Raw genomic sequence first — 26,368 nt, 5'->3', positions numbered from 1 at the left:
AGCCAGACAGCCACACTATCTGGAAGCGTGTAGAGTTTCTAGAAAGTGTGTCGCAAAATTTTTCTGTCACCCCAGAGCCTACTTTGTCGTCATCGTGTTTCTAACTAGACGTCGAGCCATTCTAACAGAACATATGGTACCGCTCTTACATACACCAGTCGCCGTTCTCCACAATATTCTGGTTATGGCCAGCGTTGCCTCCCCTCTTCTTGCATAATGGATGTAGAAACGGAACGCCCCTGATGGCCTACCCTGAGCACGTACACGTCTGGAATACTGATCCCTTCCCAAAGTGACCGTAAAATTCAAATATACAAAAACGTTGGGTCTACTGGCATTACTGGCCATGTTGTTCAAGCAGAATTCAAGTTGTTGTTTTCGTGGTGGAAAAATGTGATATCCCGGTATGGCCAACAACATGTAATAAAATGCTTCTCATAAAATCAATAAGTTTATTAACACCACACAATTTATTCCAAGCGGAATGTATGGAATTTGTTTGCAATATTTTATGTTGAGAACGCAGGTGTAGAGAGGGGAGGGCAATAAAACAAGCTGTTGAAATCAAATCATGCCCACCCGATAGCTGACCTGGATTGTAATGGTCCAATTATCCGGAGGGAATAGGCCATTCTTCACCTCCCACTGTACCAATTATGGTCCTGGTTTAACAACTGGTCATCCGATGAGTTAACCGGTTTTGTTGTCCCCCTTAAGTTATAACAATTTACACATGATCGAACTAAAGATGTGTGTTATAGAAAAACGAGGTCAAGTTCAATTTGCCTATAACAAGGTCATGCACCCCTTTCTCTAAATATGCATCTGAAAATAATGTGAAAGATGATTTGTGCTGTGATTACGGAATAATTAGGTTAAATGCAAATTCGCCAAAATTTTCAACAACAATTGGCGATTGCTTGGCATAAAAGGACGGACGTCGTCATGATAAAATGCCGGCTTGCACATCGCCATTTTTGTTTCGTGGATAGGTTTGTGAAATCGTAGATATGGTTCTGCCTTCGCAGACTTAATTTGTTATGAAGATTATACCAATCGCCATTTTTGATAATTTGAGACGCTTACGCATTTCAAGTAGATAAGCATTTTAGAAGCAAAGATTAATACAGACAGACGTATATATATATTTTCATATTATCAATCCGCATCGCTTGAGCAGCTCCAGCTAATATTGCGGGATATCAGACTAAGTATATTTTTGTACATATATGAGTTCCTGTCATTTCGCATCCTGTAATATTCACGGTGCATCTTTCCACCCCCAGGGAAGGAGGGTGATGACTGGTACGAGATCAAGCCGAGAGAAGACGGAGAAGAGCCCAAAGATGGCGTCCCCGATACTGCGGAGGAAAAAATCCCGCTGACGGATGATGACGGACGCAAGATTCCGACGGACGGGCCCATTGGCGAACCTCCGGACGGGGACGTCAAGAAGCCCGCAGAAGGTACTAGTTTTTTTGACACATTTTGTTTCTACCGTTATGTCATGAGAAGTTGCTAAAATGTAGACAGACGTTTTCTAAATTGCAAACCATCTATAAATGTATGACTGTCGAGGAGAGTTCATATTTTCTTAATATTCTTTCTTAAAGATAGATAGGGTTTTGACTCTTGTCCAGCCGACGTTAAATGGTTTTTGGCAGTTATTTGATTATCCACGGCAAAGACCTAGAGATGGTGGAGCGGATCTTATCGATAATTCATGTGATACGAACAAATGGGAAGGATAATAGGATAGCAAGGGAATGAAAAGTCGTCTAGATGGTAGAAGGTTGGCGCCATCTAACTCAACCTTATAAACCGAAATAGCACGCAATGCGCTTTATTTTATTGTAAACCTAAGGGAAATTAACATTGATGCCCACATCATTTGGCAGTAGTAGTGGGCATACAATCTAAAAACCCATTTTAACATGGTACAGTTGATTGTAGATAAGAACAAAACGATTCGTAATTTCAACCAATCATACTGCGCAGCTTGCCGATTAATTGATTACTCTTAAACGATGTGCTTTTGTCCCGAGGCATTATTGGTAGTGATGCCGATTGAAAACAATCGTCTGCAGTTAGTACTTTCATCCAACAGATTAGTAGATTTTTGTTGAATTAATTTGTAGATTTTAAAAGCAACTGCTGCAAGAAATGTGTAGGCAAGACGTTTCTTATACCAAGATTGTGGCTTTGTTGCGACAAACACTTTTAGAATACGAAAAGTAGACAAATGCGCTGTATTAGAAAAATTCAATCCGCCTATCCGCTGACCCTTATCGACCATGCAGGATTGGAAGACGTCCAAGTGCTCGACGTAGCGGAAAGATTTTGACCTTTGCAAGGTGGTAAATTTAAAAACCCCAGAAAACGAATTACAACGGACGTTCCTGTCCAACAGACTCTAAATCAGTTCGAAGAAGTAGTAGTAGATGGGGCACTGCAACGATGATCTTTCAGCCTTGACAGTGAAATTTGTAAAAAAAATCTAAAGGCTAGCCACCATTCTGTAGCCTTTTTGTCAACCTACAGCTGTATGTTGCCCTTTTTTTAAAAGAATTGGCACACAAAGGGCGAAGCCGTGATGACGTGACGGTCACGGTAACAATATGAAAATATGCTGTCAAAAAAAAGGGCACACAATTTAAAACATTGTAGTCACAAAATCAGCCACGGTGCGACGAAATGGTACTGCCGCGCACTGATTTGGCCCTGAGGTGCGCAGCATTATGCATGGTCATGTGCTGTTTGATTATGATGTGGATGAAAGGCGGCCATGCTTCTATATATCGATGTGGATTTCTATCAAGCAGATCCATCCGTCAATGTCGTAGATGTTATCAAAAGCATTTAACAATACCCGTGATGTCTTGATCCTACCAAAATCGAGAAAATACAGGTATTTGATAGGCCACGATTCGAGAAATATAGCATTGTGTCAAAAACGGTGCTCTTTGGAAGCGTGGCAAGGTTTGCGATATCCGATTTCAACATGGCGTGAGCGACCTTTGGCGAAAAAAAAGAATCACGATTTATTGATTAAACATCGTTCTCCCTTGAGAGAATTTCGCGCCTATTTTATGAGCGAATTCCTCTGTCGTCTGGAACAGCGGGAGAGTAACAACTATTTTCAGTTTGGTTGTTGATGTATGACATTGAAGATAATAATAACGACGATTACGGAGGATGATCATAGAAAGGCGTATCGGGAAGAGATGCCGCGTATTTTAGGGTAACTGAAAAATCATTTAAAACACAGTTCGCCGTCATTAGATCTCGTGCAAATCTGTGCATCACCGATTTTGATGATTGCAGCCCATAGATCTCCCGTTATGGTGCGCCGTGGAACGTCACGCCACGTCCCGAGGGACGCCGTGGGACGCTCTCTGAATCCTAAATTACCTGTTTAAAGCAACGTGCGTGCGCTATATTCGATCTCCATAATCGTCTCCCTGATATATTCTAACATAACTTGCATATGCAATTCAATCAAACTACAAATCTGCATGTTTTTATCACTCAGTTACGCACACGGAAGCACTGTAAATATGAGTGTAAATAGTTATACTCCTTGCTAGATTCTGTGGAAGTCTAGTGATCAAAGTTGGTTTGACGTTTGCGGATTGTTACAAAGTGATGTGACGTGTGTCTAACCTATAGACCCAGACAGGAGGTATTCCATGTTGGAACAGTCTTGCAATCCACACACGCGCGTGACATTTAACAACCAGGCGATGGGACGTTGCAGAAATAAGGGACATTTCAATGTTTATACATGGGGTGGCATCAGCGCTTGCAAACTAGGGCATCTGAGGCAGTTCCTAAAACCGTAGCAAAAATTTGCATCCATACATACAACAGCATCGGAAACTGTATTGATGACTTACACTAGGGGGGGAAATTAAGCATGAATTGTGTGCTCAGTTTCGTGGATAGAATACTCAATTCCTTTGGCATTATTAGATAATATATACCCAATCTAGAGAAAAGAGCCTGCAAATTGGGAATAGATAGGAAACGATAGCTCAGATGCAATAAGCTGGGACTGTTTTCCCCTGGGGTAATGTACGCAGGTGCATGTTTGCCATCTCCGTCCATGGATGAAGGTCACACTGTACATCCCTAGACCTGCAGTGTCGGTTTTCACAGACAAGTAGAGGTCCCAGACTCCCACTGACAATTCTCTCTCAGGTTGTATTACAGTTCATAAAAGACAGGTGCACCACCTAACGGTAGTTAAATGGATGCCACTCTCTGCAAATTCTATGTCTCAAAACTCTCCTTGTATCCCAGCGAAAGAAACAGGTCGGAACTTCTGAAATTCATATGCGTCGTCACGTACCAAAGTTAACCTGTCATAAGGGAGTCACGGTTGGGAGAATTTGATGGTGCCTAATTGCTCATCTCTCTTCGCCGCTTGGTCTGTTTAATTTGTTTTGCTTTCCGATCTGCAAGGGCGGCAAACGATCTAGGGCAATCTGCTGAAGTAAAAGTTGACGTATGTGGGTCGTGGTTAGGATTCAATAAACAAAGGGTTGAGAACGTTCCATTATCAGCGGTAATGTTTACCCACAGATCTCAAGAAATGTTTTCTTTGTCTAGAGCCAAAAATATGCCGTCTCATTCAATGAGCCCCCAATGTTAAGTTTGACGTCGAAGTCCAAAAAGCAGCCCCCACAACCTAGTTGTACCACAGGCACGCAGGGAGGCCCCTGGTGTATGGGGAGAGATCCTAAGCGCGATGGATGTATCGTCAGATAGCAGCCATAAAGATGATGGGTAGCCTTAATGTAGCATTTGGGAACATTCCAAATTCGACTAAGAAAGTTAAGCACCGCAATTTTGAACCAAATTGATGAAAGGATCAACAAATAATGCATGAGGGTAGATACATTGATCTTTGTGAATAGCAGGGGATCGTCCAAAATGATATCAGTGCGAACTACAATTACACGGTTTCAGTTACCGATGGGCCAAAGTTGCTTCAAACTCATGTATCATGGCGACGAAAACTTCCATCGACCCTAAACTTTAGATTTTTACTTTTCATTATAACATCATGGTGTCTATTTGCTATGAAAGACTGAAAACGTAAGACAGCATTTGCAGACAACCGTAATAATGTCAAATATATGGACATATTATATGAAGAGATGTGATGACTTTTCAATAAGTTCGTACGTGTAGAATACCCTGAAGTGCCTCAACAAGTTACAGAATGCCAGGCGCGGGCATTTCGGGTCACCTTTATGAATCATCCCCGCCGACAGGAGTGTTTTGAAAGCACTCCAGGCTGTTTCGTTGTTATGGTTACAAGTAATAAAGCCGCTGTACGTTTGACCAAGAAGGTCCTTGGTTTGACCCAGCATTGAAGTATGCAACCTACAAGCATGCACATGTATAAACAGAGGAAGGCCGTTAAAGTTGAGCTGAAACTCTTCACATCTGCGAAACAGATAAACTCTCATCAAAATTCCAACGCTGCATGTTCACAAAATGAAGAGTCTTAAACTAAACGTTCCATGGAGAAGCTGTGAAACCTGTCTGAAAGCAATTCACTGGCATAACTCCAGAGAAAGTCGCATGCCTATCATAATCTTTTTGTTACGTTTTGGTATTGTCGTCTAATCACTTTAACGTTAAGCCTGTCAGATTAATATTTTCTACTGTCTAATCATGAAGAATAATGTCTTTAATCTGGATTATTCAACGACGCTATCATTTGTCTTGTCACTATTGATAAGAATGGGTGTGGTTATCTTAACACTTATGTTTTATTATGGATGTATGTATTTGCGATGAATTCACTGATGTTTTTATCTTATGATATGATTGATATGGATATGGTAGGTATGCATAAGAGTACTGAAACCAGGATCGTTTTGTGATGTGTAGTATGTTATTGTTATATTGTGATGACGCTGCTGTGACGTCTGAGCCGTACTTGTGACGTGTCAGTCTTGTTTGTGTCGTGGTGGTCGTGTGCCATTGGTTATTTTTACGCTGGTGACATTTGGTGATATTTGGCTAACCTTGAGTTGATACGTATTTTTTGCTAGTCTTTACAGCAGATCAAAAAGCACTGCAATCAAACCACGCCTCATTGTGACGTGTACATTATTGTTCTTTCAGCAACCTTACCACCCCATTATTTGATTCATTTCCAAGAAACGCAAAAACATGAACACGCTCATTTCCTGGTGATGGCGAAACATGACCACGATCGAGCCACTAAACAACGACTGAGATAACTAACAACCTTAAAGAATGCTAGACATGATTGAGAATAGTACGAAAGCTTTCGAAGTCCTGACATCAATACCTAATGACTCCTCGACTAGTCCTGTGATGATATTGAAAGTTATCAATTCCTTGATTTGCAGAGATAAACGTACAGATGAAAGTAGACAGTATAAAGTAGCAGTACACACCAGTATAGTAGAAGCACAAAGCAGAGTAATACTATCAATAGCCTCGATTATTCTTCATGCACTTTATAAAGTAAATTGAGCACCTCTAGACAACAACCGACAGTGTAGCATGAGAGCTAAAGTAACTACCAGCACTGGTGTGTGGTGGTTTGAAGCCGATGAGTGCTGGAGGTTTCCTCCTTCTCCTTTCAGGGGACGCCGGCTTCCCCAGCAACGGCAAGATTCCGAAGCAAACTACAGGGTCACAGACAGATCTAACCTGCCGACTTCTGACGACGCTGACACAGAGGAGGACCGGCCTCTTCTACAGGCTGCCGGGGACAAACGCCCCAAACGCCCCAAACAAAGCGACGAAACACAGACCGACTTCGATGACCTCGACCCTAGTCTTAGTCCTAGTCCGTTAAAAGATTTCAAATTTGTCGATGATTACTCCCCGAAAGATGAAAGTGGTTTACCGGGCAGTAGGCCCACCGAGCCCCGACCGCAAAGTAGCGATTTTTACCGAGTAAGGGAAGGACCAGCAAAGTACCGACCGGCGTCTTACCTGATTGCTGTAGGAGCGAAGGATGAAGATGCCGAGGGTCCAAAGGAGGGACAGCAACCCGACCAAGGAGACGCGGTGGATGGCAGGGTGCCCTCGGACGAGGCTGGTAATGGCCAGACGTCCCCCTCTCGTACGGGCGGGGCAGTGCCGTCTGTCCAGTCCGACGACAGCGGGGTTCAGCTGGACGACGCCGGGAACCTCCATCCACCAGGCACGACACTGAGGACCATCACCAGGGAAACGTACGAATACCGAGTGAGCGGAGTGAAGAGAGCAGCTTGGTTCAAGGGAGAGGCTCCACCAGAGAACGGCGAGGGGGAAGCTGGAAAACCCCTCATTGACAAAACTGGAGAAGGTAAGACTCCCTGACCCCACACTTACCCTTGGGATCACAACCCACTCCCTTCTTAGCCACCCTCTATCTTCTATTTGTCAGGGAAATCAGAAATACAATGTCAACTGCTAACAACCACTTGAATGCTATAAAACGTGACGAAAGCAACACATGCCATATGTACCTAATATAGGATGTGAGAGACTACTTTTAGCAAAGCGTCATTCATAGGTAGCCGACAATAATATATAACTATACCATCGGGATCAAAACATGATTCGTGCCAAACATGTCTAACTGAAGTGCCATATTAGTACCTAATATCAGATAACCGTATGGTAATAATGTTTACTCTTTTCAGATAAAACATAACTCTTCGTGCCAAACATGTCTAACTGAAGTGCCATATTAGTACCTAATAGCAGATAACCGTATGGTAATAATGATTAGTCTTTCCGATTGTTTGATAGCACTACTTAACCCACAGCATGGTCAAACTTGCATCTGGGATAATGACGACGGCGAGTACGAATCCAACTTTCGTTCTACCACAGGTGTCGGTGACGCAAGTGGCGACGAAGGTCGCCCATCCCCTCGGAAGCAAACCGACGGAACACAGACAGACTTCGACGCTGTCGAACCCGTTAGTCGTAGCGATGAGTCTTTGCTAAAAAGCAGCGACAAGGTTCCTAGTGATCCGGAGAAAGTACATCAGTACCAAGGCCTAGCGCAGAAACTTACCGAGCTTATCTAGAGTCAGAAGGGCGCCAACAGAATGACGACGCACAGGGGTTGAGTACATCAGACGAGAGTTGGTACACACCAGAGACAGAGTTTTACCCGTCCTCCGGGGGAGAGCAGGGTTTGCCATTCTATGACGCATCATTTACCTCTCCGGCAAAGCAGCCAAAGCGGTCGTCAAGTTCCGGCGAAGCTTCTCTATTGGACGACGACGTTTCTGGCGGGGGAAGGCCTGGACCTGAAAAGGGTTTGTCAGATAAAGGGAAACGTAAGGATCAACAAGCTGACCAAGCACCTTCAGATGGTACCCGTCAGCCGGCGGGTAGGCACATACCTCATGACAAAGGACCGGCGCAAAAAAGTACTGGTGGGTCACAAACTGACCTCAATGAACTTGAACTCAGTCGCGTTGCGTGGGGAATAAAAGTGGACGATGATGACCGACGTGATGGTAGATCTGACGATGAAACACCAGACAAAATGACCAGTGGTCAGGATAGACCATCTGCAAAGGACGATGCACAAAAGAAAGATGAGGGTAGACCAGCTGCCGATAGAAAATGAACAAAAGAAAGGTAGACCAGATCAGTATGGTCTAGTAAAGATAGAGACATCTGTAGAAACGGGAATACTCCGGCCAGGATGACATAGAAGGTACAGACCAGCAAAGACCGGATCAACAGTTGACAGCCGAGATCCGCCCTCCTGGCGTCCATGACAAAGGGGAACCAGAAAAAGCCCTTGAGGGGGATGGCGTAGACGAATATGGCAGACCACTTGCAGGCACAAAAGTACGACTTCTCAAACAAACGACCACAGTAAGAGTTGAACGGAAAATACACCCATTACTGCTTACACAATCGACTGTGCAAACTGATTTTGATGACAAAGAACTTGAAGACTATCTTGGACTACGGCATGGGGCGTTGAAGCTTACTGGTCCGGAAGACGACGGCTCTAAACAGGGCGGTGAAGTCGGGGAACGTGGTCTCCCTGCTACACGAACGAAAGATGGGGTAAGTCGAGATGTTCGTGACCAATCGGCGTCCAGGGAGGACAGGTCAGGTTTGGACGATGTCGGGGGTCTTTCTAAACATCGACCGGCAGGTGACGTCGACCAAAGGTTTTACACAGAGGGAAGACTGGACCTGCAAGACCGTGGCCGCATACGACCATCAGCTGATGAACACCTGTTGCCAACTTCAGTTAAGGTTACTCATTATGGCGGTCCTGTTCCTGATGAAGAAGATCGTGACACTGACAGAACAGGAGGACAATTTTCTCAGAGATTGCAACGAGGCATGGGAGCCGATCAGGGCGTGGACGAATATGGCAAACCAATCGTGGATGAGAGTGTCTCTAAAGAAGGCAAACTCAAACAGGACGGCCAATCGGCTTCTGGAGACGCCCGACCCGATAGAGATGGCTTGATTGACAAAGATAGTTCAGAAGTAAGTGTCGATCAGTACGGGAGGCCAGTTGCCGGCTACGTAAAAATTGATCAAAGAAAATACGCCCAAGGTGAACTATCAATGTATGAAAAGAAAGGTCCAAGAAAGCCAGAGGACGCTTTAAGTAGCCCAATGGGCAAAGACGACTTTTGGAGAGAGCACATGGAACAACCTACTGGTCCGTTTAATTCAGAACATGATGTTAGGCAGGCAAGTGGGGTCATAACAGGCAGGGGATTAAAGCAACTTGCATTTGACCTTCATGGTCGGCCAATAGATGAACTACACCCAGACTATGGACCAAGTGATAGGAACTCCAAGGCCTGTCAAACTGGCGTCTCAGTAACTAGGCTTTTGCGAGTCTATGACTACAAAGTTTATGGTAGACCAATGGGAACAGAATTTCAGATTGACGACAGTAGAATCGAAGGCACTCCAAGAAAACAAGGAGCAACCTCGGTGGAAGCTGATAAACCGGATGTTGAGGGTGCATCGGGAAAGTCAACTCAAAGTATCACCTCAAAGGAACCATCCAAAGAGCCAGGTGGTGCAGACGAGGTACATCCTTCCAAGCGACCAAGTATATTAGACGAGCTTGACAGCATGATGGCTAAGGCAAATGCAGCTCTCAGCAGCGCTGAACGACGTCTTTCAGAACTACAAACTGACGACCAAGAACCCTCAACAGATGCTTCGGCCCAGCGGCAGCATACACGTGATGATGAAGGCGGTGTCTTCTATGAACGGAAAACCGGAGGTGCAGCCGGAAAAGATGACGCTGTCCCAACTCGTTCTACCACCAAGGAGAAAACAGTCTCTGGGAAACAAGTCGGGCCACTGTCCGAGTTTGCCCAAGGGAAAGAGGTTCGACGATACGGGGAGGCTGATTCCAAAGACGGTGCACGAGACCTTGCCAATGCCGACCTTGCTTCGCCTATCGCAGGTGACATAGCCACAGATCGCGAACCATACACCCCTTCATCACCTGCAGATGTCGCCAGTAGCGGCGCGGGAGAGTCAGAAACGGATGACTCTATGATTGGCACCCCTCCAGATGCCGCTGGAAAAGACCAAGAATATAGAAAGAGTGACTACAATGATAGAACGCCGACTAGTCCGCTCTCCTCCACGAATGTTGTTGGTAAACAAATAAGCTCCCGCGGAGGGATGGATGCTGGTCCTCCATATGGGAGTAAACATGAGTACAGTGCTATCAGTCCTAGGGAAGAATCACCGAAAGCTAAGAGAACCCCCTCTCCTGGCGTTGTCCAAGAGTTTGATGCCTCCTTGACCGCCAGCGGAGACCGAACAACAGAACGATCTGATCATGAAGTGATTCGTAAGTCGACTCTTCTCGGCAAGAGGCAAAGGCATGGCTATGTTAACCCGGCGCTATCAAACTTCATTCTGTAGAGGCCCTAGATTCATTTAATCATAGAGAATCTTAACCACTGCTTCTCCCCTGCCTTGATTCCAGAGGGGATCGTGTTTCCTAGATTTTCCATGTGTTTCACTGCTTTCTGCTGCCTTATCTTAACTTCCAATACCAAGTTCAATACACTTTCCCGTCTGTCGTGTCATGTACCTCACGTCGTTCCTTCTGTTGCCATACTGATGCCAGGTACATGACAAATCCTGTTTCGTTCGATGGAATGGGGGATTGCAGTTACAGTGGATACTAATCAACAGTAAAAAGAGTTCTGTCTAGTTCTACCAGGACAAAAACGATTTAACTTCAAAACACCGTAGTCATGTACCCGTCGTCAACTATCCCTACTCACTACTAACCCCACAAACCATACCTTTTTCCATGACAGGAGTCTCCCTACTGTTCGTTGGACACTATGTTCGTCTTGGACCTTAGTTGCATATGCGCCTCGTCTTAGAGCATGGCCACATCAATAACCCCGTAATGCATGCCGAGTTTGTTAAACTGCATGCTAGGTGTTAAGGTTTTGTGGTGGGGATAGTTTACGGGATTACGGTGATTGCACTGCTGCTCATTGCTGCCACCTGGGACGTGTATACTCGATGTGGACGCGATCTTACAGTTGGCATGTATTGTTATATTTCATCGTCTATATCTGTGGATCTGAATGCAATACTTTGGCCAGAGATCCAGTAGAATCCAATGCAATGTGGAAACAATCGCAGCAGTTGACTGCTCATCTCCTTCACCTTATAACTATACCCTGACAGTGCAAAACATTATGCCTGGTATAAGATCGCGTCACTGTTCACTAACTCAAGATGAAACTAACCACGGGACGGAAAGAGGTAGGTGTAGAAAGATAATTGGAATGTCCTTTGCAAATGCTGTTTGTCAACATGTCAGTGGTTGCTTCATCTTGAGTTGCAAACACAAGAACGTCTATACTTTTGGCTGACGTTTGTCTACCCTACAGGTGGGGAGGAACCTGGAGAGGATGAGCCACTGCTCGAGAAGAAACTGTCTCCTACAGAGACAGACCAGGTCGATGCCGCTGCCACAGGGGCGTCTCCATTAGCAGGATCCCCTGTAGATGAAGCTGCTCGGAAGGCAGCAGAGGTAAGTACAATCAGAGCTAAAATGTTACCTTACCAGTACCTTACAGTCCTTTTCAGCTGTAATCGTCTCGTCTCATTTACTTCGTTCAAACTATTGCAATGTTCTCAATCGAATGCTATTCTACTTCACTATACTCTTCTCTGCTTCTCTCCCCTACACTCAAATCTTCCACCCTGGTCTTTTGCCATCACATTAATTTTCGTTGATTTTGTTTGTCATGTTTTATCATACTTTGGTGTGATTCACCCATTTAACTGAAAAGGAAATAGATGATGGTGCCAGAAAGGCCATTGAGGAAGCTGCGAAATACAAAGCAGAGGAAGAAGCTGCAAGAGTAGCAGACAAAATAGCAGCAGAGGCAGCGGCAGCTAGAAAAGCTGCAGACGAATCTGCCAAGAAAACGGCAGAAGAGGATGCTTCTGGAAAGGCCGTTGACGAAGTCTCAAAACGTAAAGGAGATGACGGAATGGTCAAAGTAGCAGCCAAACAAGCAGAGAAGGAGACAGCTGGAAAGGCTGCAGAAGAAACGGATAAGAAAAAAGCCGAAGAGGATGCTGCTAGAAAATCTGTTGACGAAGCTGCAAAACGGAAAGCAGAGGAGGAAGCGACCTCAAAAGCAGCCAGACAGGCGGAGGAAGAGGCAACCAGACGAGCTGCCGAGGAAGCTGCCAAGAGAAAGGCAGAAGAGGATGCTGCAAGACCGAAAGCAGGCGAGGAGGCGGCCATGGGACCAACCAAAACGACGGAGGACGAGGCAGCCCGACGAGACGCAGAGGGAGCAGCTAAGAGGGGGGCCAAAGAAGATGCTGCCAAAAATGCCACTGACGAGGCCACTAGAAAAGCTGCAGAGGAAGCTGCGAAGAAAAAGGCCGAAGAGGATGCTGCCAAAAAGGACGCTGACGAAGCTATAAGACGTAGAGCAGCCGAGGAATCGGCCATTGAAGCAGCCAAACAGGCGGAAGAGGCGACTAGACTAGCTGCCGAGGAAGCTGCGAAACGCAAAACAGAGGACGAAGCTGCCAGACCGGCAGCATTAAAAGCAGCCGAGGAGGAGTCCGCCAGGAAAGCTGCAGAGGAAGCTGCCAGGAAAAAGGCAGATGAAGATGCTGCTAAAAAGGCCGCTGAGGAAGCTGCGAAACGCAAAGCAGATGAGGAAGCGGCCATTGCAGCAGCCAAAAAGGCAGAGGATGAGGCGGCCAAACGAGCTGCCGAGGAAGCTGCTAAGAAAAAGTCCGAAGAGGATGCTGCTAGAAAGGCCGCTGAGGAAGCTGCGAAACGCAAAGCAGACGAGGAGGCGGCCATTGCAGCAGCCAAAAAGGCAGAGGAGGAAGCTGCAGAGGAAGCTGCGAAGAAAAAGGCTGCAGATGATGCGGCCAGAAGGGCCGCTGAGGAAGCCGCGAAACGCAAAGCGGACGAGGAAGCGGCCATTGCAGCAGCCAAAAAGGCGGAAGAAGAAGCAGCCAAACGATCTGCCGAGGAAGCTGCCAAGAGGGCGGCCGAAGAGGATGCTGCTAGAAAGGCCGCTGAGGAAGCTGCCAAACGGAAAGCAGACGAGGAAGCTGCTAGACTAGCAGCCTTAAAAGCAGCCGAGGAAGAGGCTGCTAGAAAAGCTGCAGAGGAAGCTGCAAAGGGAAAGGCCGAGGAGGAAGCGGCCAGAATAGCTGCTGATGAAGCTGCGAAACGCAAAGCAGAGGAGGAAGCTGCTAGACTAGCAGCCTTAAAAGCAGCCGAAGATGAGGCTGCAAGAAAAGCTGCAGAGGAAGCTGCCAAAAGGAAGGCCGAAGAAGATGCGACCAGAAGGGCTGCTGAGGAAGCCGCGAAACGCAAAGCAGAAGAGGAAGCAGCCAAACGAGCTGCCGAGGAAGCTGCCAAGAAAAAGGCCGAAGAGGATGCTGCTAGAAAGGCCGCAGAGGAAGCTGCAAAGCGGAAAGCAGAGGAGGAAGCGGCCAGACTAGCTGCCGAGGAAGCTGCCAAGAAAAAGGCCGAAGAGGATGCTGCCAAAAAGGCCGCTGAGGAAGCTGTGAAACGGAAAGCAGAGCTAGAGGAGGAAGCGGCCATTGCAGCAGCCAAAAAGGTGGAGGATGAAGCAGCCAAACGAGCTGCCGAGGAAGCTGCCAAGAAAAAGGCCGAAGAGGATGCTGCCAAAAAGGCCGCAGAGGAAGCTGCAAAACGGAAAGCAGAGGAGGAAGCGGCCATTGCAACAGCCAAACGGGCAGAGGAAGAGGCGACCAAACGAGCTGCCGAGGAAGCTGCCAAGAAGAAGGCCGAAGAGGAGGAAGCTGCCAGACTGGCTGCCTTGAAAGCAGCCGAAGAGGAGGCCGCAAGAAAAGCTGCAGAGGAAGCTGCAAAGAAAAAGGCCGCCGAAGAGGATGCTGCCAGAAGGGCTGCTGAAGAAGCTGCCAAGAAAAAGGCCGAAGAGGAGGAAGCTACCAGACTGGCGGCCTTGAAAGCAGCCGAAGAGGAGGCCGCAAGAAAAGCTGCAGAGGAAGCTGCAAAGAAAAAGGCCGAAGAGGATGCTGCCAGAAGGGCTGCTGAGGAAGCTGCCAAACGGAAAGCAGACGAGGAAGCTGCTAGACTGGCAGCATTAAAAGCAGCCGAAGAGGAGGCCGCTAGGAAAGCTGCAGAGGAAGCTGCCAAGAGGAAGGCCGAAGAGAATGATGCTCGAAAGGCCGCTGAGGAAGCAGCAAAACGGAAAGCAGAGGAGGAAGCGGCCATTGCATCAGCCAAACAGGCAGAGGAAGAGGCAGCAAAGAAATCGGCAGAAGAAGCTGCAAAGAGGAAGTTAGAAGAGGACGCTTCCAAAAAGGCTGCCGATGAATTACATAAAGAGGCGGAGTCTAAATCTAAGGCTAGGACAGACGACGAACTCTCCCGCAAATCAGCGAATGAAGATAACCAGGGTAGAGAACCTGGAGCTAAGATAGCGGCTGACGAAGCCACTCCAGAGGTACCCGATAGAAGTAACAAAACTTACTGAATCAGTTTCACGTTCGCCTCTCTTATGGTTGACCTACAAACAGTAGCTCTAACACATGTCTAACGATCCTTATTTTTTTTCCAGCTGAGTTATTTTACAGGTCGTGGGTTGTGGAGAAGTCAGTCAGTCATATTGCCTAACCAATCACGGACGTAGCAGGTCGCTAGGAGAGGCGAACGAGTAACTGTTTCAGCAAGTCACTAGTGCACCAGTAAACCACAGACACTGCATGTCAATAATGGCAATGCATGCTCGGGTCAATCGTCACTATCTCTTATCGTGGCGCCAATATAGTCATCAAGTCACGCGACATTCAATAAGGAAAGATCATCCACACTTCCGATTTTCAGTATGTTAATCCAAGCAAGTGCGTTTACACTTCTGTTTTGTTTATATTATTTTGTTTCATTTCTTTTTGTTTGTTTATTACAATTTTGGATTCCCCTCCCTTGTTTTCCATTCGCCAACCCTAGGACGCTGCCCAAAAGGGGGCAGCTGACGAAGTCGCTGTTAAGGCGCGCGCAGAAGAACAGGAAGCGGCGGAGAAACGGGCAGCCGAAGAAGAAAAGTCTGCTAGACTTGCAGCAGCAGAAGCTGCAAAGAAGGAGGAGGAGGTACTAACACATTGTAGAGGAGAACACATTGTGTATTAACGCATACTAACATTTTTGATACATGTAACATTAACAGCCTTACACTTAACATTCCTCGACGGATACATGTATGTTTACGTTCAAACCATTTACATTTACTGATTGACGCTGCTTTCACGTTCCTGACTCATAACGCTCTGTTTCGCTTTGTCAACATTACAAACGATCGTACGCATCGTACTTAGTTTATTTCAGTTAAACAGGTTTTAACTTAATTTGCGCTGCGCTTCGCTGAATATCTCATGTTTTGTAAGTCTTTTCTTTTGTATTTACTTTTCCTGAATCTAGGAAGCTACCAAGAAGAAGGCAGCCGAGGAACTTGCGGCGAAAATCGCAGCGGAAGATGCTGCTAAGAAAGCGGTTGAGGTACACATGGAACCCGCTAACCCCCACGCATTTCTATTGCTAGGTCGCTTGTAAGACGGCATAGAAGATGTAGCGCTTCTTTAAGTCGCTTCTGCTTCTTACTACCGGCTTAAATCTCTAAGGGAGATGGGGCAGATGCTTACGCAGATGCTGCAGATTTTCTATCCAAAATTGCAATATTGCAGTAGCAGCTAGTCTACATTAGAGACTAAATCGAGCTCAGATGTTTGAAGGCTTTACTTATAATGTCTAATCCTTACTCTAGGCTGAGCCACCTAAGCTGACCGGGAAAGCCGCTAAGAAGGCTGCCAAGGTAGTACTATTACTAGTTGGTGATCTACGCGATTTAAATGACAAACATTTTATTTCTGTTGATAAAAAGAGACAACCAAGTATAACAGATATTCTGTTTTCCTTCTCATGTGATATCTGTCTTCAATCAGTGAGTGTTTGATGTTGTCATATGTTGATTTGTGGTGCAGTTTGTTCGTCTTCTTTTTGTTTGTGTTCGTAACGATGGTGTAGTTGCCAACCCTATCTGTGGCCATCGCCCGACATATGTTCTTTTTATTGTCTACGTAGGAAGCCGCAAAGAAAAAGGAAGCAGAGGAAAAAGCTGCCAAGAAAGCAGCAGAGGTACTTACGTAGTATCTGTAACATGTTTTATTTTACTAAGTTTCTCGGATTTATTCTTTATTTCGGCACGATTGTTTGATTTGATTTCCTTGTTTTTGTATGTTTAGGAGGCTAAAAAGAAAAAGGAGGCGGAGGAAAAGGCGGCAAAGAAAGCAGCTGAGGTAAAACATCAAAATTGCGTAGTGCTTCGTAGTGTTGAGGATAAATGGATAATTTGGTTGCCTTTCGTTTTTCACTAAACGTCCCTGTAGTGTGTCTACACGTCTTGATATACCTGTTTTCAGGAAGAGGCAAAGAAAAAAGCGGCGGAAGAGAAAGCAGCAAAAAAGGCTGCCGAGGCAGCGGCTAAGAAGGCAGCCCAGGTAGCAAAAATTGCTCCATATTCGCGGTGTGAAGTCTGTGACATTGCTTTTGTCCGTCATGTGTCGTGTACGTACGTGAGATGTATAGTACTTAGAAGTAGTTGCTGAGTGCCGTATTCTTGTGGTGCAGTTGTGCTATTCAATGGCAAACAATATACAGCATAGAACGCGGACTACCCAACGTTTTTTGTTTCTTTACCGTCTCCATATCGGGGTGCGTTGTGATTTTTATTTTCATTTTGAGCAGAACATAAGTTACAGCGTGTTCATTGTCGTTTAATATTCAGGAGGCCTCTAAGAAAAAGTCGGACAAGGAGCTCGCCGCTAAGAAGGCAGAAGAAGATGCCGCTCGAAAAGCAGCGGAGGTAGTCGATAATGTCACAGAAGCTTGGCTTTCCAGTTTTTGTTCTGACTTTCCTTTCTCTTGTTGCTTCTGAATCAATGCTTGTGTGGAGTGTGTGTAAGCTGTGCTATTTATTCGCAGGAATCTGCAAGAAAAGCTGCGGAAGATCTAGCCGCAAGGAAAGCAGCCGAGGTACTTGATAGCAAATAACCTATGCTCAACTTCCCACTAACATGCTCCCCTTTCCCCCTGATGCTGTGCTGTTTGTTGTTATTTTCTATGAGGTTAGCGGGCACACAACGGCTTTCTGCTAACAATCCCCTGCTACTGTGCTAGTGCTGAGCTGTCCATTGGCATTGCGACGGGTGGTGTCACAACACTTTAGCGATATCATGTGTCAGTTTCGACAATTTATTACATTACAGGAACAGAAAAAGGCTGATGAAGAGGCTAAGAAAGCAGCCGAAGAAGCAGCCAGGAAGGCGGAAGAAGAAGCCGCCAGAAAGGCAGCTGAAGAAGCGGCCAAGAAGAAGGCAGACGAGGAGGCCGCCAAAAAAGCCGCTGATGAAGCAGCGGCCAAGAAGAGAGCTGAAGAAGAAGAGGCAGCAAAAAGAGCCGCCGAAGAAGCCGCCAAAAAGAAGGCTGAAGAGGAAGCTGCCAGGAGGGCAGAAGAAGAGGCATCGAAACAGGCTGAAGAAGCGGCTAAGAAGGCAGCTGAACCATCGGCTAAGAAGGCTCTCGAAGAGCTTGTTGCCAAGAAAACAGCTGAAGAAAAAGCAGCTGAAGCAAACGGTGTGACTGATGACGCGGCTCCCCAGAACCCATTGCAGGTAATTGGGTCTAGTATAAGATTTGGTAATAATGTATAACCATGACTAAGTATCGATATTCACTGAAATACGTGTATCGTACGCCATATACAGTTACGTCACCATTCGGTTTAGTTGCCAAAAGGTATTATTTGTTAACTAATTCTTAACTTCCCTGTCTAAAGGCTGAAGAGAAGGAACTGAAGTCCTTCTACCGAGAGGCTGGCAACAACGTGCAGCCGATCCCGTGGATGGAGGACTTCAAGGTAGACCTGGACGACGTCAATATGGATCTGAGCATTGAGAACCAACCTAGAATCAGGTTCGTAACAACAGACACTGCCACTGATAGCTGTTAGTAACGTGCATTCTCGACAAACTAATTATCATCATCAACGGTAAGGTAGTATCAGATAAAAATGTCCTTTGACTCTGCAGCAGCGTCATGTAGTATTATTCTACCCACCAAGGTCACACATGTGAAGTGTTGCTTACGGCAGTCATGTTGTCAGTTGTCTCGGCGGAATGTGAGGAATCTGACCTGCATTGGCTCCTACAGTCCTCTCGCATAGTGGCATAATTGGAAGTCGACTCACGGAGAAGGTGAAAACGTCGCCTTCCCGCTCTACCGACTGGCCTGTTTAATTGAAACCAGACGATCTAAGATCTATCTCAATGATGTTAGGTGTTCAGAAATTGCGTTTCTATAGATACATCAAACACACTAATTCAATATCATCACTTTCTGTTCATCATATCTGGGGAATACTGCACAGTCCATTGCTTTCTTTTACATTCGAAGCTTCGTAAGCTATACTTATTTGCATAGTTTGTGTGCATTAACAAAAGATAGAGGGTGTTTATTTTTTGGGTTATGTGATATTCGTAACTATATTATTTATTACATGAGTCAAAATTCGAGTTCGGTTGCATGGCATAATGCTACAGGATTTAGTACGCTGGTCACGCACGATTCGAATATGAATGCCTCCATGTCTGAACGTGTCAGGGTCAATAATTGAGGCATACGTCACTTCATGCATGTATATGGTGTTACTCGCGTCTAGCATCTATACATTTCCTCCTTATAATACTCGCAGAATGTGCCCCCAACAACAAACCACAGAACATGATCATGTTCAACAACATCGATCCATGACTTTTCTGGTAATCATACTGCCAAACACAGGGCTATCTATCACCGAATGTGCCCTACTGACCTATTTCCCGCCACCCAATCTCACGACGGAAGGAGTGATAAAGCTGAGCTAAGTACGTGTCCCGTAGTGTAGGATCACACGGTAGGACGTGACACCATCGATTACTGGATGATATGGAGAATGCCCCTGTATGTTCAGGATCAGATCTGATCTGTATTGTACCTAAAAGTGACGAGTTACTTTAGCCGGGAAACTGTCAGCTGGTATTTATTTCAAACCTGCAAGGACACTATGGCCTTTTCCTTAATAAAACATTCTAGATGTTGCCTTCCCCTGTACTTAGACTAGCAATGCGTTCCTGTTAATCTAACAGCTAGCGAAAGAGTAATGAAGGAATAATTCGTTTTCGAAAGAAGAAAATGACTTTAGCATGTGGGAATGGTTCACAAAAATGCCTTTTCTGGGCCCACACAATCATCGACCATTGAAACGTGTATTCTGGGCATGCAGACTGTATCATTACATGGGGCTTATTAGAATGCACGGCCACACTAGGTACTACTTAGACTACGGGGGTTATTTATGAGGTAAGGGAACCTCCGGGAATAGTATTTTCACCTTCATCCAATGTCAACGTGAGAACTAACAGTCGGCGCCAACTACGGAATGGTTTTGTTATATTCATCAGAAAGTTGAGCGGGACTACGACTTGTTTTGTAGATAATTGACTCTAAGCCTTACTTGAAATACAAGAGTACTCATTATTGAGTATATCCAAAAGGCTGCAGCTGAAGTAATCAAGCGCTGCTGGCTGCCATGATGGCTTCCGTTACTGCAAAATTGCAATGCCCACAGGGATGCCAACAAGGTTATTAGCATGCGGTACTGTCTCCTTCCAGACACATCACCTTCAGATAAATGTTATAACGTCAGTGTCCTAGATTCCCCACTCTGAAGGTCAATTTTAATATTTCTATGTACATTTCCAATAGTCAGATGAGACAGTTATTGTTCCCGGTAACCTAATACGAGACGGTGTTGTCGCCGGGATGTCCGACATGTCTGGGGTGTCTCATGGGATAGAAAACCGCCGCCAGTCCGGTGTTATATTCACCACGCTAACTTGGTTTATAACCACGGAACTGTAGCGTTTTATCGTTTTACATTCGAAGGCACATACACCTTAAATGTTTGACAGCCAGAAGCTGTGACTTTATTAACGTACTTGGTATTCAACGCGCAATAGTACTAGGGGCGTGAAGTAATATGCGACGTTTTCCTTATACGATTTACTTCCTCATTTATCTTACATGTAGGTTGCCACGCACAATTTATTATTATGATATCTGTATGATTTATTAGTATGATTTATTACTATAATTGATTAGTATTGCTATTATCATAATTAGTACCGGAATAGTATTCTCAGTTGCAGATTATAATTTTCTGTGGTGTCTTACTTTTTGCTTCTCTTTTTTTCTTTATGTCAACTTTCTTTCTGATGGGATGTACCCAACGATATCTCAACCCTTCAATCTGTAATGGTGACGGTTACTTGTTCATAACATCAGGTATGATGTTAGTTGTCTTTTGCACATCTAAATCGGTACAGCAGAAAGATTCTCAAATGCCCGTCATTTAACACAGATACAGGTTGTCTATAGTCAAAGGCGTTGAGTAGGTCCATGAAAAGCCTGAAGAACAAGGCAAAGCCAATGTAAATGCATGTTAGCATCTTGCAACCAAGCTATTTGCTTGTTTTTTTCGCATGTTCAATCATTTTAAGTCATTTTAAGTATATGGATTATATTTAACCAAGTCTATATATACGCATGAATAGACCCTCTTCAATATACCTGCACATAATTTCATTCCTTCTGCACATGATAACCGTTCTGTATCATTTTTTGCTATCATCACGTTCACGTATCATTCTCTTTATTTCTTTCTTCGCCCTATTTTCCCCCACCGATACCCCCCTCCCCACCTGGTGTCTATACCCAGCGCCCTTAGAACACCCCGGCAACAAAAACGTGTTTCCGGCACGGAAGGACGGCCTAGGTAACTCGGTGTACCACTTTGGGCATGGTCTTTCATGACAGAGATAAACCGTTAACCTCATTAACATTGACGTGTACAATTAAAGTGATGCGGTAGCGAAGGAAAGAATTAGACAGGACAGCATCACAACTGTCCTACTTCTGTGTTAGTGGCAGAAACGACAAAACATCGAAACAAAATAACACCCGTATGGCATGCGGAGGCAAACCTGTGTATGGTTCGGCTATGTGGGTTTGCAGTCTTTCCGTAACGAGTAGTGATATTCATCTTATAGTTTAAATTTTAAACTGTAGGGATGCACGATGGATGTGTTTTCTATATGGATGTTCCATATCAAACAACTAGCTTGATTAACATTAGTATGTCTAAAATCTACCATACGACAACTTGCCTGCATTATTCAATGACTTATTGCTAACTTAACTTTACTGGTCACTATTGATTTGTCAGTGTAGGTTATAAGAGGAATAAATAAATATACATTACCGATGTTGCTGGAGGCGATATAACAAATTGATACAATAGCAATGTTATGCATTGAAGGACCGTTCTGACGCACCCTACCCGCCCCTGGTGAAATGTAATCAAATCAACATACTTTATTGAACCTGGATCATGAAGTGTATTTTCTTTTTTTTTTTATAACCCTTTCCAGTTGGTTCGACCTCGTGTGGTGACTCCCCCTTAATATAGATCCCTCTAGTCCACAGCGACCAAGCTATCATTTGAAGCGCCCTAACATAGAGTTGGGAAAATCCCCCCTGACATTGGTGCCGTCTGGTCTGGGACAAAATTTCCGACTCCGTCGAGCCTTACTCCACGGAGAGCTCTGGCATTAATGTTTAATTTGCCGCAATCAAATTTAGACCGTCTCGCTTCAGGTTCACAGCCATGGTTAATGCATCATTGATGGTCCACTTTACAATTCACTGGGCGTTCCCGAATATACTGTCGATCGTTCTCCCGTATTGGTTAGTCAGATGTTCCGTTTTGTGAATGACTAGGTCAGTGATATTTCTTACGTCATCGTTGACAGAATCTAAAACCCTTTCATCAGCGGACTTCCTTCCAAGTGTGACTGGCGCATGTTGTCAGCACACATATTCAAAAACTATATGGGGGAGAAGAAAACATTCCCATGATTGATACCACAGTCCTGTATTAACTTCAATTTCCCAACACTTTTGTCTATGTCAAACGCCGTCTTGCTCAATCCTCGACAAGACGTTTGGAGATGTCATTGATGAAGCGTAGAAAATTTCAGCTGACTCCAGAATATCAGTCACTAAGTTCCAGGTTGTTACGTGATTGATGATAGTATCACAGTTTGGCACGTCCCTGTCCTGCATGCTCGCGCGTGCTATGTTGGCAATATGAGTGATTTTATTTTCTTGTCCCCCTCTCTCTCTCTAGAACCCCGGACGCTGGCAAGACCATCCGCATTGACGAAATCTTCGACCCTCTTACCAACATCCGGGGCAAGAAGGGCGAGCCTCCCAAGCGAATCCTTATCCGCGGCCAGCCGGGAATAGGGAAGAGCACGCTCTGCCGCAAACTGGCCTACGATTGGTCCAACCCAGAAAACGAGACCGGCACCATCAAGAAGTTCAAGTACACCTTCCTTATTGAAGGACGTCATCTTGGGGGCGACCTGAAGAACGCGATGGCCGAGCAGCTACTCTCACAGGGCTTCAACGATTCGCCTGAAAATCTGTGGAAATTTGTGGAAGACAATCAGAGCGACGTCCTTTTCATTGTAGACGGCTATGACGAGATAGATACTTCAGTAAAGTCCGATGTTGGGGATCTCATAAGTAAGAAAATCCTTCCCCAGTCCACTCTAGTCATCACCTCCCGCCCCGAGAGCACGAAAGAAATCTCTCGCTCTGTTGACAAACAGCTGAAAGTGGAAGGTTTTAACCAGGAGAAGTCGGCGGACTTCGTGAACAAGCACTTCCACGTGACGTCTCCTAACACGGAGCACGCTCCTGACGTCACGGAAAACCTTGTCGCTGCCTTGAGAAGAGATAAGAACCTACAGCAACTCGCGGCCTACCCACTCTGTAATGCCTACCTATGTGCTCTGTGGGAAGACACAGACGGCGATATCCCAAGCACAAAGTCGTCTCTCTACGATAGGCTTAAGATTGTAGTCACCAGGCGGTATTGCCTTAAACAGGGCGTCCCCCTCCCCGCTAAACCTTCAGATGTCCCCGCCCAGTTTAGGTCCTACTACCGCGCTCTTGGCGAACTTGCCTACAACGGTGTGACGAACAACAGGGTTCTGTTTGACAAACCTCTGGTGCTGCACAAGGTAAGAGACCCCCGGGTCCTGCAGATGGGTCTCCTGTTAGAGGAGCACTCCATCGCCCGGACCAAGCGACACGAGTATTACCGCTTCCCGCACAAGGCCTTCCAGGAGTTCTTCGCCGCTCAGTACCTCTCCGAGATGTCCGAGCGCTTGCGAAGTCCTACCTACCCCAAGCTGGTGAAGGACCGGGTATGGCGGGACATTGTCCTGTTCCTACCTGGTGCCCTCAAGCAGCAGCCTCGAGATCTCATCCCTCTTTTCAAGGCCCTTTCAGAGTACAACACCACCAGAAAGTCCACCTACTCAGACGTCGGCCAGTACAGGCTGAGTCTCGATACTTTGTTTGAGGCAGAACTGCAGGACATGTACTCAACAATTGTTGCACCCTCCCTCCCCAGTCTCCTCACAGAAAGCCATCCAATCATAGAGGGCGTCTCATCCCCAACCCTCCAGGGCCTCGCCTGCGTCCTTAAACAAAACAACATTGACGTCAAAGAATTCCGTTTCGGCGTTTGGACCGAGAAATATGACCAAAATTGCGACACGCTGACAGAGGCCCTGAATGAAAATCAAACGGTAGGGAAACTAGTCATCGCCGCTTGCAATGAAAACGACGTCGTTGAGTCTGTCAAAGATATCTTGTCTCGGCTGGCTGAGAGGAACAACACGGTCAAAAGCCTTCAGATCATCGACTACAGCTACAAGGGACCACTCAAGTACGACGAGAGGATAGAGATGCTGAGGAAAGTGTGTACCGTCGAGGAGATCAAGATCGACTCGGCGGCCAGAGTGTGGTATCCTGGCCTGCCGCCGAACCCCAGCGAGGCCCATCACACCATCAGGAGCACGCCTATGACCCCGATGAGTACAGACTAGGTCAATCTGTGATTGGTGTATGTGTGACTTCTGAATCTCATTGGTTGAATTTGACTTAGTCTGAGCTACGACATCAACCACGCTCATTCTCATTGGTCACGTCAGCCAAGGATTTTACCATCTTGTCATTGGTCATATCCTGCACTTCTAGTCATTATTCACTTCATGCGTGTATGACAGCTCCCATCGGCTATCACTGTTGAGAAGTAGTAGTATACAAGACAAAAGTCTATTTCTGGTGCGTAGGAAACTCCATGTGCTAACTTGTGCTGCTTGCAATGCTGGACCAATCAATATCGTAGAGTCAAAGTAACGACAACACAATAGCTTTCAACTAACTACTCAATTATGCAGATCGCTGGAAAACGACGTCAGCTTCTGTGAAGTTCTTGTGGAAAATGGCTTGTTTGTATGTATCACGCAGTTCAATACAGCATGGTGATATTTTTGTGGCCGTGATGTCAATTGTATCTCAAGATGATTGAGTTAAAGTAGACAAGTTCACCATGTAAGACCTTTGAACGTAATGTTTGTGTAAACCAGATTTTCATACCTTTGCACATTGGAACAGGGCCGTCAGCTGGGAATAAGGAAGGTAGTAATGAAGTGTGTATTCTGTTGTACAAGATGGGGGATTCTTTCCTACGCAGTTAACGTAACGATATTTGACGAAAGTGTACAAACATGTCGAGACAGCTCTCTGTAGTGTACTGTAAGATGATGTTATATTGTCACATGTGTATAGTAGGAAAGCGTATTGTCTGCCAAGCCGCTTTTGACACCCAGAATATTTACTGACTGTGAAAAAGGCGAAAGCTTCAGTCTCAATATTTCTTTATAATTTGAGGAGAGGAAAAAGTTGGCATGCAGTAAAGCGGGGCTTTGCAGTATAAAGGCGCCCTCTAGCGACATGATGTAACAACTGCTACATAACGAAACGTTCTATTGGTGTGCTGAAAACTTGCTGAGTTGACAAAGTGGTGCAAGAAGTTAATTAAACCTATAGCTGTAGTTCACGCTGTGATTCTTTGTTTATTTACTGCAGACTTTGTTTCTGTGAACCACGTTTGGAAGTAAATGCAGACGATTTTTGAGATCCGTGATAGACATTCAAGTTGAAGTAGACGTCAGGTTGATATCAGAGAATACATGGAATAGATGTAGAGTAAGGATATCTAACTTGTCCATAGATTACTTTTTTTGTTAACCGTTTTATTGTTATCTGAGAAATGTTTACTAGTATTGGGAGGCACGTCGCGGGTTTAATCACTATATTGGGTATGAATATCTTTTGCCATTTTGTACCATAATGGCCTTCTGTATATGGAGTGTCCTGTGGACAATGTGTAAGGTGACATGAGTGCAGTGGGAATGCTACAGATGCATGGTGAATGGAAACGACGCTGTGACAGCAAATTTTGCAAGAAGCCGCTATAACTGTAATTGTATACATGTAATATGTATGTATGCCGCAACTGAAGATAATAAAACAATAAAGAGTACTAACCTTACGATGACTTGTCGGTGTTTGAACTCCATGTCTTATTTCTGGCAGTGATACTATTTTTTATAAATGTATCTAAGTAAATGCTGGGATGTTCATTACTCCGCACCTCATATAAGGCCATGTTGATTTGATTATATGGATGACATCCGCGCGCGCATGAATTTTCGGCCGTTTCCAAAAAAAAAGTTTTCAACCATACTGTAAGTCGTACAAAACAGTTGCAAAATGTAGCAAAAATATACCGTA

The 26,368-nt window shown here is 45.3% G+C and overlaps 1 protein-coding gene across 4 annotated transcripts in view; it reads left to right on the top strand.

Annotated features, from left to right (window-relative positions):
- LOC109473742 (axoneme-associated protein mst101(2)-like) overlaps positions 1-26,123 on the top strand; it is a 31,857-nt gene extending 5,734 nt beyond the window's left edge. For 3 of the 4 annotated variants that reach the window (XM_019773749.1, XM_019773748.1, XM_019773747.1), the window contains 16 exons: positions 1,287-1,466; positions 7,001-7,342; positions 11,919-12,061; positions 12,324-15,008; positions 15,512-15,652; positions 15,980-16,057; positions 16,323-16,370; positions 16,640-16,693; positions 16,801-16,854; positions 16,978-17,055; positions 17,343-17,420; positions 17,540-17,590; positions 17,824-18,228; positions 18,393-18,529; positions 21,372-21,428; positions 22,842-26,123. In XM_019773749.1, the coding sequence (XP_019629308.1) occupies positions 1,287-1,466; positions 7,001-7,342; positions 11,919-12,061; positions 12,324-15,008; positions 15,512-15,652; positions 15,980-16,057; positions 16,323-16,370; positions 16,640-16,693; positions 16,801-16,854; positions 16,978-17,055; positions 17,343-17,420; positions 17,540-17,590; positions 17,824-18,228; positions 18,393-18,529; positions 21,372-21,428; positions 22,842-24,615 (6,305 nt within the window). In that variant the 3' untranslated portion in view covers positions 24,616-26,123. The remainder of the gene's footprint in view (positions 1-1,286; positions 1,467-7,000; positions 7,343-11,918; positions 12,062-12,323; positions 15,009-15,511; positions 15,653-15,979; positions 16,058-16,322; positions 16,371-16,639; positions 16,694-16,800; positions 16,855-16,977; positions 17,056-17,342; positions 17,421-17,539; positions 17,591-17,823; positions 18,229-18,392; positions 18,530-21,371; positions 21,429-22,841) is intronic. The other variant, XM_019773750.1, reaches the window with a different exon arrangement.
- Positions 26,124-26,368: the final 245 nt, after the last annotated feature.

Source organism: Branchiostoma belcheri, unplaced genomic scaffold (assembly GCF_001625305.1).
Source record: "Branchiostoma belcheri isolate BF01 breed outbred unplaced genomic scaffold, Haploidv18h27 scaffold3, whole genome shotgun sequence".
In the NCBI taxonomy this organism is placed as follows: Eukaryota; Metazoa; Chordata; class Leptocardii; order Amphioxiformes; family Branchiostomatidae; genus Branchiostoma; species Branchiostoma belcheri.
The sequence above is the reverse complement of the archived record's forward strand: the minus strand, read 5'-3'. Positions and strand labels throughout refer to the sequence as shown.